This window comes from Suillus clintonianus, assembly GCF_016758775.1.
Source record: "Suillus clintonianus strain FC179 chromosome Unknown DEU56scaffold_229, whole genome shotgun sequence".
Classification (NCBI taxonomy): Eukaryota; Fungi; Basidiomycota; class Agaricomycetes; order Boletales; family Suillaceae; genus Suillus; species Suillus clintonianus.
The window spans coordinates 1-12,549 of record NW_024539453.1 but is presented as its reverse complement, the minus strand read 5'-3'; the positions used below and the strand labels follow the sequence as shown (position 1 = coordinate 12,549).

The following is a 12,549-nucleotide window of genomic DNA, read 5'->3' as shown; positions in this document are numbered from 1 at the left end:
AATCGCTATGTTCATCAGCGTAGGTAGACAGCGCCAACGTAACATCACGAAGTAAGGGTGTGTGAGTGTCGGAGAGTGTTGGTAGGTCTGTGGTAAGATAGTCCTCCATAATCTGCTCATTTGTTGGAGCAGGTAATGTGATAGTTGAAGGATCGATTGTAGAAGTTTCCGAAGGAATGGGAGTAGGAGATGAGAGAGCAGGACAGGACACACTGCATCTGTCCAGACATCTGTAGACATAGAGCGTGAAGCATCGGGACTGAATTCCAATACAGGGATTGGAGATGAAGGACGTGGCTCGAATAGCGAGCGAATGATGGAGTCGCCGACTCAAGGACATGCGCAGTAGTGATCAACAATCCTGGTTCAAAGATGCGAGGGCTAGCATCTGAGAATGTTGACCAAAGATGGACGTGTTGTCAACAGCATCGTCAACAGTCATGAACTCGTCCAGCGCGGATTCAAAGTTTGAAGTTGCACTGGGAGTAAGCGGTGGTGTAACGAGTGCGGTCATGTCATTGAGTGCTCGGTCATGGCTTCATCCAGGGAAGACACAACATCAGATTGGTATTCATCATAGGCGTTGGAAGAAATAGTAGTAGTGTACATAGGACTACCATCTCCCAAGCCAGAGTAGGCATGAAGATCAACGCCATGCTCTCCAGACATGTTTACCTCAAAGGCTGGGTCTGAAGCAGCGTGGAGATCATCATTGTTCCCGACAGTGGTACCCTGGTTGTCGTTGACACTGGGTTCTTCAGAAGACTCGTCTCCTGGATACACAAGATCCGGGAGATTGTAGAGACGCGCATTATATGCTAGAGCGTCATTGAGTACACGAGTGAGATCTTCTGCCGCTGAATGAATGGAACGAGACATACCATCCAACACGTTAAGATTTCCATCCCTCTCCTTTACAGTAGGAGTAGTGCTAACAGCAGGATCAGTGCAAGGCGTAGATGGCGCGTTTGCAGACAAGAGATCCTCTGGCTCAGGGAGGTAGGAGTATGTGTTGGAGGCGTCTGCCTGGATTGGACCAATGAATGGAGTAGACGTGTTAGATACATTAACATCGTCTACTGGAATTGAGTTGCCATAAGAGTAGGCAGTTGGGAGTGTTGCAAGGCGTTGGAGTCGCAAATGATGTAGATGTCCCGCATCCAGATACAACACTGGATGCGCAAGAGAGTTCCTGAGATGGCAAAAATTCTCCGCATCTAGATACAGCACTGGATGCGCCAGAAAGTGCCTCTGACGACTGAAATTTTTCCGCATCTAGATACAGCTCTGGATGCGCCAGAAAGTGCCTCTGACGATGAAATTTTTCCGCATCTAGATACGGCTCTGGATGCGCCAGAAGGTGCCTGCGATGACGAAAACTTGCCGCATCCAGACACAGCACTGGATGCGCAAGTGGTGGTACAGATGTGCTGGTTGGCAGGGTGCCTTGCAACGTATGATGCTCCCAAGGTGTGTGCAAGTTGAGTGGCATACTCAGTAGCATATGATACGTGAGCATCTCCAGGCTTATGAGCTGTTAAGAACGTGTTGTCGTGAAGGACAGATGCGTTAGGGGATGGTAATCGAGCCTGGATTGGAGATGCTGATGGGAGAGCGCTAGTGGACACAGAGTCGGCACTAGGATCCGCGGTAGGTGTAAATGCAGATGTGCGTGCACTCAATGTATCGAAGACATTTTGCACTGCACATGGTGAGAGTCTGTCTTGCAGGACAGAGTCAAATGACGTACTATTAGCCACTACAGGCTCTGCTCCTTCATTGCCGATCCGTCCAGTATTGTACTGATGGTGTTCCTGTCCATGAGCCGATGCCCAAAGGACAGGAGAGAAGACTGGAGACGGAGGACTGATAGAACGAGTAGGAGAGGGTGTATTGGGTGTAGGGCTAATAGTAAATGATAGTTCCGAATCGGAACAATTGAACTTCAACCGACATTGCCCAGACTTCCTGTTTTGGAATCCGAACAGACCCGGGAATGAATTTTGGAAGGGACCGTCCATAGTCACGTGTGCCACCGAATTTGGTAATGTAGCAAATCGTTGTTTAGCACTGATTGCACCAAACTGAGGGCTAGGAGGGTGCCACTTCGTCTGCTGGGGACCATCCATTTTTATAGAGTCTGCAACATCCTGTTTTGCAAATGAATGATCTTTGCAATCGGCTTGGCAGGAGTTGATCTGTGGACCCAATAATGATCTCGTGTAGCCAATCTCGCTACCAATTTTGGAATTTGGGTCACGTCCAGCAGTGATTGAATAGCTCGAAGGTGCTTTGTCATAACCCTTTTGACTAAGCGCTTTGAAATGATGCACAGATGGTTTGGTATGCATTTCTAGCTTGTTTGTCAAGGAAAAGATACCAGGTAACTTTCCTCCAAGCCAGGTAGCAGGTTCGAAAGACCATTCAGGGTCTGTACCATCTGGTGTGCATAGGATTTCATATTGGACCGCAAATCCTTGTGGGTCCTTGAATAAGAGCCATGTTCCGTCCTTCCTTTCGTCAATCGAGACGTAGTTTCCGCGTTGCCATGGTCGTCCGAGTAATAGACTGAAGGGAACATGGTCTCCAACGTAGAGATTAGCCTGAGTTTGCACCCCGCCGCAAGTCAAGGGTACATTCTGGACTAATCCACGTAATTGTCCTTCCCCGCCATTAGCATCATTCATGCTAGTTGCACGCCTAATATCGATAGGTCTATTGATCACCGTCTTCCAAATGTGACGGTTGACGATGTTAAGCTGACTTCCAGTGTCAATGATGGCATGGATAGGTTGTCCATCACATTGCATGGTAAGTCTGATCAATAGTCCACGTGTTTTGGTCCATACAGAATGAGCTTCAGTCGGAATTGGTTTGGGTTTGATTGCATTAGCAAGAAGTCCAGACAGTTCGCGAGAAGTGCCTAGAATCTGACCCACTTCCAATTGGACTGGAGTCTTCAATACGGATTCCAATACTTTCTCTGGTTTGGTTCGAGTAGAAAGATCGGAGACACGTTGTCGTACAATTTTCTTGTCAGGGTTGGATTCGTCCTTGTTGACCGCCTGTTCTTTCTTCTTCTTTTCATTAACTGCTTCCTTAGGTCGGTCATTCCTATTGGTGACATCTTCCATGATGACATCTTCATCATCTTCGTTAAATCGAGCGTGTTTCATGGTACGTGGGATTTCTTTGGCTACATCGTGATGCTTGTTTTCAGATAATGGGGCAGGTTTAGAACGACCTTCTGCAGGTTTGTACTGCCTTGGGAATCGCGGGGCAGTCTGAATATTTTCTTTGACAAAGCCCTTTCCCTTCTGACCATTATCTCTTCGATCCTGTGGTTTGCTCATGGGAGGGGGAAAAACACCATCAAACCGCTCACGTCGAGCGTGTGTGTTTGTTTTGATGTTCCTCTCAGCAGGATAGACGTAGTAGTCTTCATCATCATCGGTGGTAGCTGGTACCATATAGACTTCATCCTCAGAATCTGAATCATCCGACGTATAAAAGTCACTTGGATATTCATAGATTTGAGGGGTCTTCTTCTTCATCTTTGTCTTCTTTGTGACCTGTCTGACGTCTTTGTCAGGGTCTTCTTCTTCGGAGGGTACCCTAATGAAGTTTGCAGCTGGTGCTTTCCTATCCTCTCGATTAATTGCCTCGAGCATAGTCTCATCAGGCAATTTTCGGATAGTAGCTCCATTGGGTCTCTGAAGTTGTCCTCGCTGGTTCCTCTCGATCTTTCCTTGGGAAATCAACTGGTTTAACTTTACACAGTTGAACATGGAGTGTCCCTTTTCTCCACACCCATAACAGATCTTCTCGAGTGAACCAGGGGCTATATAGAATCGCGAACCTGGTTGAGGGAAATTTCGTCCTCCACCATTTCGTCGATTGTTGAAAGCTTGGTTTCCTGTGTTCCCAGTGGTCCTAGTCTGAGTAGTAGATGCTCCTCCATTCCTTCTAAAAGGTGGGGATACAATCTTCATGACAGTAGGATCCAACTTGGTTGCACGATAATACAACAATCCATACTGAGGATCATCGAGAGACATAGAATTGAGTTGCTTAATGAGCCCCTCAATCTCATCGATGGGTTCCAAAGATGTAGCTGAACTATCCTTGACCTTTGATGAAGGTTCTTTAGGCGTTTTGGAGCCAGAATGATTGCCTTTGTGTTTAGAGGCTTCCTTGACACGCGAGTGTTTCTTGTGGGATTTCTTTGTGGATCTGCGAGACTTTGGCTCAAGTTCTTCCTCCGAATCGCTTGACGTAGTGTCAGAGCTAGTAGAGTCAGAAGAGCTGGTCTCAGTGTCCGAAGGAGAGGTTTCAGTCTCATCCTCGGAGATGAGCAGATCGGCATCAAAGCGGTCCCGGTGAAGTAACTTCTCTGCGGTCGAAGTAACCTTTTCAACAGCAAATGCCTTTGACAAATCCTTATCAGGATCCTTTGCCATAAGGCGGCTTTCAATCTTTGCCCGAAGGCCTTTGTAGATTCCTTCCCAAAAGTAAGAGGCAAACTCATCTTTTGTGATTTTCTTTGCGGATTCTAACCAACCCGCAATCGTAATGAACCCTCTTACATACTTTTTCCAAGCAGCAAGAGTCGGGATACGTTTCCCCCTTGTAGCCTTGACATAGGCTAATAGATCCTTCCTCTTGTATCTCTTTGAATCGAGGTCGGCATCATAGTATTTTAGGATGTCCGCCTTAAGAGCATCCCAGTTGGGAGTTCTAAAGGAAGGTAATCCTTCAATAAATTCCTCGACATTGCGAGATGTGTACTGTGTCACAGTCTCGCATTTTTCCTTGTCCGAGAGCACTTGGTTGTAATCACACAACTTTTCGTAGTGCTTCAAGAACTTTTTCACCTTTGAGAAGTCTCCCTTGAACTTCTTAGGTGCGGCTTTACTACCCGGGATGGGCATAGTAAGGATGGATAGTGCCATGGTACTAGACGATGGTGCCATGGTAGATTTCGACGAAATATGCGCAAATAGGATTCAGGTAGATTCCTGAACACGATAGGGTATTTGCTCAAGGATGGAGCAAATACGATAGAACAATTTGTGCAAGAACCAAAGAAGCCTCCCTCGCGGTGGGCTCCAGTGATGTCTTACTACTTGAGGGTCTTATATGTTTTTGTGTAAATGTAGTGACACCACAACTACACTTTGATAAGACAAGAGTTGCCAACTCCTCAAGTACACGGTCAACGGATTTTCTAGTTTTCTCGGTTGATAACGTGTCGTTCGTGGGAGGCTCGACTATACAGTCTGTCGTTGGTTCTTGGAATGGGGTTTGGTTTTTGGATGGGTGGATAGACCTAGACGATAGGCCTGATACGATGAACTGCGTAGAATAGATGGACTAGACTACGTTGACGAATGGTTTGTCCGAATGATCCTTGGACAAATATACGAGTGGATGCGCTACACAACACTTGGCTGAAGTGTGTGGATCCTTTGATGAACGAGGGACCTTTGGTATGGAGCAAAAATCCTTGGTGGTGTGGATTTGGGAAGCTGACTAAGCTTGACCCAAGCAAGTCCTTGCTGAGCTTACTCGAAGCAAGATATGACTTGTGGCAGATTTGTCCGAATGATCCTTGGACAAATGTGTGGTGAATGGGAAGCTGACTAAGCTTTTCCCAGACAGATCCTTGCTGATGTAATCAAAGCAAGAATATCTCCTGAAGAGTTCTTTGTCCAAACAGCTCTTGGACAAAATATATGGGTTGTGTGGGATGCTGACTAAGCTTTTCCCAGACAAATCCTTGCTGACTTAATCAAAGCAAGGAAACAGCAGTTCTAGAACAAAGGACTAGAAAAGAAGGTTAGGGTGACTAAATGCCCCTAACAACAGTAAAGATAGCACAAGACTAAGATTATATCAAATCTTAGTGTAGTAAGGCTGTCAGTATCAGCCTGCACTTCAGATGATAGATGTGAAGTGGGAAATCTCCAATATGGGGAGTGTCTCATTTCTCCTCAGAGAATTGAGCCTCCTTATATACATTTGGTGTGGGAAATATCCCAGGAACTGTATAGTACCAAGAAAATAGAAAGAGACACAAATCTCAGAAGAAATAAGGTAGTTGTAGCATAAAATGCAGAATTGAAGTGGAAAGAACACCAAAGGAGGAAAATGACTCATTCTGACTCATTTGACAGCAAATGACATCACTGTGGAGCAGTGTGGAGCATTTGTGGAGCAAAGTGGAGCTGAATGATATCATTGTGGAGCTATGACATCAAATGACATCATTGTGGAGTTATGACATCAAGTGACATCGTCCAAGATCAAATGACTCAATTCTGGAGTCACATGACTTCTCCTAGGGTTAATTACATGTTATGTAAGCTCAGATTGTGGCTGAAGCTCACATAACGTGCACAAATAAAAAAGAACAAGAGAAACAGAAGCAAGAAAGTCAACAAAGATAAACGTAAACAGAAGTAAATGAAACACGAGCTTTCTGCCACTTTTTACTTCTCTTGCCTCAACATAGAGTAATTAGTCTAAAGCGAAAGCTTTTTGACTAGTATACCCTTATCCTATTGAATGTCAATGTATGATCTTCGTTTCATGCATGACAACGATGCAGAGCGAAAAAATGACGAAAAAAAAACCCAGCACCCTACTAGCGCCGTCCACCCAGCTCACGCCCGCCATCCGCTACTCGTCTCCGTCTGATCCAGTGAACTCGTTCGTAACCAGCTGTAGAAGAAGGTAGTTAGCTCGTGTATACTCATAGTAGAAGAAAAAACGCACCAATCAATGTACCTGCTCTACATGCCATAGCCATAGCTCTGATTCAACGTCGCAGCAACACCGACCGTGCCAAAAGGGCTCACGTTAGCATATCCAGCAATGTCCATATAGCCAGTGGTGTTGGTATGAGGGGGTGTCAGGCTCGCGCTATGAGGAGAGGTGCCTTGCAAGACATATCCGTCAATCGAACACGCCTGAAGACCGTGCATATGGGGACCGATGTGAGAATGACCGCAGGCAAATGCCTTCGACGAGGAGCATATTAAGCCGACCACTGTCCAAGCCAATCGCTGTCCACAATTGTTCAACCCATAAGGGTCTTCGACACGGTATTGTTCGAAACAGAATGCATATGGCCGAGTGTGCAGTGAATATTTCCAGAGTCGTGCAAAATACCTGGACCTGTGCACGTGCACTGCAGAAAATGCAGGATTTGTGTTTGTTCGTGCAAAAATGCAGGAATGTGAGGGCTGCAGCAGTGCAGAAATGTAAAACTGATTTTATTTTCGGAGTGTAGGATTGTTTGTATCGATATACATCAATGTTCTTCGTTTTATATTTTATTGTACCCATCTCATTTGATTTATATCAACCTCTATTTTGCTCGTTTTCACTGGGGATCAGTGACTGAACGTGCCCTAGACTTTGGGATCAAATGTTTAGGATCAGTGCAGTTTGAGCTACACGTGAACCTGAGAACATTTAGCTCAAACTAGTGCTTACTAATCGAGTGATCGCGTAACTAAGACGTGTCTCGATACACACGTCTTTCATCTCGCTTTCTTTACGCGCTCACTCTCTCATTCTTCTTAAGTGAGAACTCGGCACCTTATTGTTATTCCATACAGATCTAGCCGCTACTAGACATGACCAATATCGTGTCTTGTTCTGGTTTGCCAGGGGGCGTTGGCGGAAAAAGTACCGCAACGCTCGTCCCAAGCACTGACGCGGATGTCGTAGACGTCGACAGAATCGCAGAAAGCCTCGGTAGGCCAAGGTCCCGACGGGAATTATCCCTGAGGGATCTGATCCAGAGAGAAAATGACGCGCGTACAGCTCGTAACAGCGAACGTGCTGATCGGAGAGACACAACTTCGGGTACTGTATCCGATGACGAGCCAATGCTCGATGTCCCGAGCCTCGACCCGCGTTCCTTGCCTGATCCGGGGCCTATTGACACCAATACCCCATTAATCAACGCATATAGGGCAGTTAACGCGCTTACACCGCATTCTCGATCAGCCTTCGACTCTCTCATGGTGGAACATCATCAGGACGTACAAGCTCCCACTTCTGCACCCCCAGCGGTGTCCAGCACCACATCTACGGTCAAACAACTTGCATACAACGACGATGAGATCAAGATGGTTTCATCCATAGACGACATTTTTGAAATCCCACGCGTGATCATTAATCTTGCAGACTCAAAAATGCACGTGCCTCTCACGCTCTTAACGGCAGAAGCCATGGAGAAGATTCATAATGATCCCTCGTGCATCATTATGAAAAAGGGTCTCGTTCTAGACGATCCCAAGAAGTCGGTAATGGACGCCTCGGGCTTCCCTCCGGAATCATCCTTGTCTCCTGCGCAGTTCTACGAAGCTTACGAGAACTTCATGGAGCTACTTAACCACATCGCAGGCGCAGCCATCAAGGAGAAGTTCAGAAAGCACCGACTGTTCTGCCTCTCCCACAAGAGGTTTGAAGAGAACTTCACGGCTGTGCTCACGTTCGACATCGAGACTCGCCGCATATTTTTCAACACCAAGTCCTTCTTGACTGAAGCAGCTTACGAACGTCGTTGGAACGACACACTGACGAAGATCTCGAGGGATAAGTCCAATGAGGCAGCTGCTAACGCCAACAGAGAGCTCAATAGGCTCACCGCTTTAGCATCCCGCCTCGAAGGCTCTAGCGGCGGCAATGGGAACCGTTACCACCCGTACCAGAGCGCAGTCAAACCAAGATCAGACGCCCCAGCTCCATCGTCCTCTGATGGAAAGCCCTTTCGAAGGGGCAAAGGGGCCTCCTCCGACAGACCCCTTTGCCTCCTCTGTGGTCGGAACGGCCACAAACATCAGGAAAACCCTCCCACACAAAGCTAGACAAAGATATGCAAAATTATGCAAACTTGAATAAAAAGACAATAATATTACAAGCTATAGATAAGGTTGATGATTTCTCGCTAAACTTCAACATTCTTCAATGAAGTTACAATGTGCTATCTAACCGTCACAAATGTATGCCTATCAATGTAAGAATTAACATAAAAAGTGTCACATTGCTCGAGGACTTCGCTACTGGTCCATTGACGAGGTGCGACAGGTCCGAACTTTGGAATGAGATGGACACTTCGGTGGATGTTTGTGACGGGTATGATGCTCGCAACTCTCTCACCCGATTGCACGAAGCGGCTGATTTTGAACATTCCATGGTTCGAATCAGCTGTAGGAGGAAACCGAGTGAACCACTCTACATAGGCGAGATGTTTGGGAGGCTGGATTGCGGTAGGGAACATCATTGTAACAGCATTCTGCAGGATTGAGAATATTACGCGAATCTGACCCACACGGTAGCCTGTTGAAAATTCATCATTTGACTGCCTAGCATCCTCGGGAATCAAAAACTGACCTTCAATACCTGCAGAACGGCCAGTCCCATCATTAATAAGCACAGTATCAAATCGTGCTGGGACATCAGCGCCTTTTTGACTGGTGGTCACACGGCGAGGTTTGACATGCGCGCTGTCCACTGTGACACATGGGTCACCATGTCCCTGTGCACCATCAGATCGCCATTTGATTATATGATACACAGGAAGTGTGCGGAATGGAAGGTGGATAGCAGCAGCAAGGTCCTCGAGGCGGCGACGAGTGGTGGCTTCGTGTGGATGATGCAGCTGTGCAACATATCTTGCAAGCGCCTCACGGAAGTACGTGGCCCCATACTCCGTGATTAACTTCTGAATTGGCACAGCTTTCATGCTAGGATGCTTCGTTAATGTTTGAACCCGGTCGAAAGACAGGTTTGCTGGACGAGGTTGGTGTCGAATGGGATTGCCGTGGAGGCGCCACATGACATGTCTCTCATGTCAAGCGATCTTCTCTTTGCGTTCAAGCCACTGAGTCATTTGAACAAACTCATCTTTGTGGTTTGTTGCACGATATGCATCTTTGGCCAAGTCGATGTGGAGGCGCTCAGTATATTCTGTATTATAATTGTCAGTTGTGCCAAAAGTCTGGATCATCGACATATAGTGGCGGCCTGCATGGAGCTTTGGAAGATTAAAATTGTTTTGTATTCCAAGGTCGACGAAGATCTGCTTGTTGTTGTGAAAAAGATCGAGAGCTTCTGTGAGGAGAGTCAATGTTTCGGAGCTGTGGCAAGGATACTGCGCCAAGTACAGGAAGTCAAGTAGACCTCTGACAGCACATATGAGACAGCTTGGGGCAAGACGGTGTGGGAGAAATCGTAGAAGTCCGCTATAGTGATAGCGTACCGATCCTGCTGGGTGCGAGAATAGTAGTCGACCCAAGGGGATAGCTCTGAGAGCAGTTCCTCAAGTATGAGCGAGGGGAACAGTGAAGAAGGAAGTGATGCGCTGAAGACAGAACGGCTGTGTACGCGAGGAGATGCGGAGATGCGAGAATGCGCGGAGATGCGAGAATGCGCGGAGATGCAAGGTATGTGGAGATGCGAGGTATGCAGATGCAGAGATGCGAGGTATGCGGATGCGGAGAAACGAGTGAATATCTAGAGGGTACCAGGTATGCGAACGGGTAGGGTAACAGGTGTCGGAACAGGTAATCGGGTAGAGCGAACTAGGTACCAGGTATATGCAAAGACGTGCAGAAACCGCCTTGCAAAGGAACTCAACTAGGACTAGCAATAGTCAACTGTCAATGGCAATGCGAGCGTTCGCGCGGGATGAGAAGGCAAACAGATGATTGCTCAAGCAAGGAATGACAAGGTAAGACTAAGCTAGTGACTCCGCAACACACAACCAGAGAGGGAATGTAGGAAAGTACTGGATACGAGTCCGCAACGTAGTATATATCATAGTCCGTAAGAAACCGGAACTGTATAAGCGAGCGCATATGTACGCGAAGTCGGAGGGGATAATATGTAAGTAGCGCTATGCGACCTCATGCATGGGAACGGTATGCGCATAGTTCTGCGAATGATCAGGATCCAGTAATAAGAGATAAGAACGCACCAGTGGGAACTGACAGATACGGACAGGATATGGACGGACAGTACGTTGCGATGCGATGTGATGCGTGCGTGGATTCCGCAACCTCGTGTGATGGTCCGCAACGGCCTGTGGAAGGTAGGCATGACTTCGTCCAGTAAGGGGAATTGGTGCCGTACGGGGCTGCAGCCTGGGCGTCTCCTACAACGGTTGGGGAGTCGGATGTCGATGATGATCCCAAGTAGAAAACAGCATATCTGACTATGCTCTGTACCACTGATTTGTGAGAGGCTAGTGATACCTTTCATAAATAGACGGATATGGTGATTTGGGGGGAGCCTTCGACATCTTCCATCAATCTCAGCTGCTCCGAATGCCTCGGCCAGCCAACCAAGGAGATGCTTGATAAGACCCTGGTATAATTGGTGAAGCACATCTGGTGTAACGGCTTGGAAGATGTTGGTATAGGGTAGGGGCTCCCAGAACGGATGTATAATGGGCTTGATTCCGGCTTCGCGGCATGCATGTACAAATGCAAGATCTCTGTTATCAATCGCAGCCAATGCATTGAGGACAGCATCGAGGTTGCGCATCTCGAAAGGTGCGGCATTGCTTCCGAGTTCGGCTGGTGGTATGTCACATTTGGGACATTCCGTGGTTTTGACTCCTGTAACCAAGACTTGCTCAGGATAGTCACCAACGAAGCAAGCAAATAAGGGATGACTGCGACACAGGATACCATTGCCACTCTTCATGACAATACCATCTAAGCCAGCTTCCTCCAGTGGTGCTAAGACACGGCCCATGCAGGCATGATACAGATTTGCAATGGTTCGGCGTCGTGAAGCCTGGTTGGTGATGTGCTCGAGACGGGTAGTAGGAAGATAAGCGAGAAGAATATGGGCACGGCGAGATGGCTTTCGGCGGATTTCCTTTGGAATGTTGCCAATAGTAAGGTAGACTGGGTAAGCCATTTTATTTCGGAACATTGTTACTTGAGTCTTGTCACTCGAAATAATAATTGGAATGATGGTAGCACCCGGTTTGCGCTGATCAAGCTTTTTCTATTTAATGTCAGTTATTTTCGATGAGCAGAAGTCCCCAAAATGCGAACTTACCTGAGTATCCCACCACCATTTACCAGTATGCATATCATGGAATAATCGGACAGTTTGTTCCTCATCTGCATAGTGGCGTTCCGGTGCAAAGATTAGAAGATCGGCAAAATCTGGGTCACCATACAGAGCCTTAACACATTCGATAACGTCCCTATAAAAACGTCGAAAGCCTCGCCTGCGACGACAATTTGTTCACGCCTGAACTGTGGGCGACCAGGAAGCTGCTTGTCGATGATCTTATTTAATTCCCTTGAGTTCTTGTAAGAAAGACCAAGCTTTTCATGGAACCCTGTCAACAAAGATAGACACATTACCCACAGCTCAAAGGTGATATTAATACCATTCACTGACTTCACTGATATCCAAGCAAGTCCGGAAAATGCGGTTGAAGTTGGGCCACGTAATTTAGCCCATCGTGCAATTTCCCAATCCACTCGAGAGGCGAAGGGGGCATATGGATTT

At 47.0% G+C, this 12,549-nt stretch overlaps 1 protein-coding gene across 1 annotated transcript; it reads right to left on the bottom strand.

The window, feature by feature from the left end:
• Positions 1 to 8,931: 8,931 nt before the first annotated feature.
• DEU56DRAFT_975208 (uncharacterized protein) lies at positions 8,932 to 12,398 on the bottom strand (the record flags this gene model as incomplete). Its single annotated transcript, XM_041359575.1, has 6 exons — positions 8,932 to 9,354; positions 9,409 to 9,860; positions 9,900 to 10,197; positions 11,175 to 12,033; positions 12,088 to 12,216; positions 12,249 to 12,398. The coding sequence occupies 6 exons, from the start codon at positions 12,396 to 12,398 to the stop codon at positions 8,999 to 9,001; spliced, it is 2,244 nt and encodes a 747-aa protein (XP_041200677.1). The 3' UTR covers positions 8,932 to 8,998.
• Between the last annotated feature and the right edge of the window lie 151 nt (positions 12,399 to 12,549).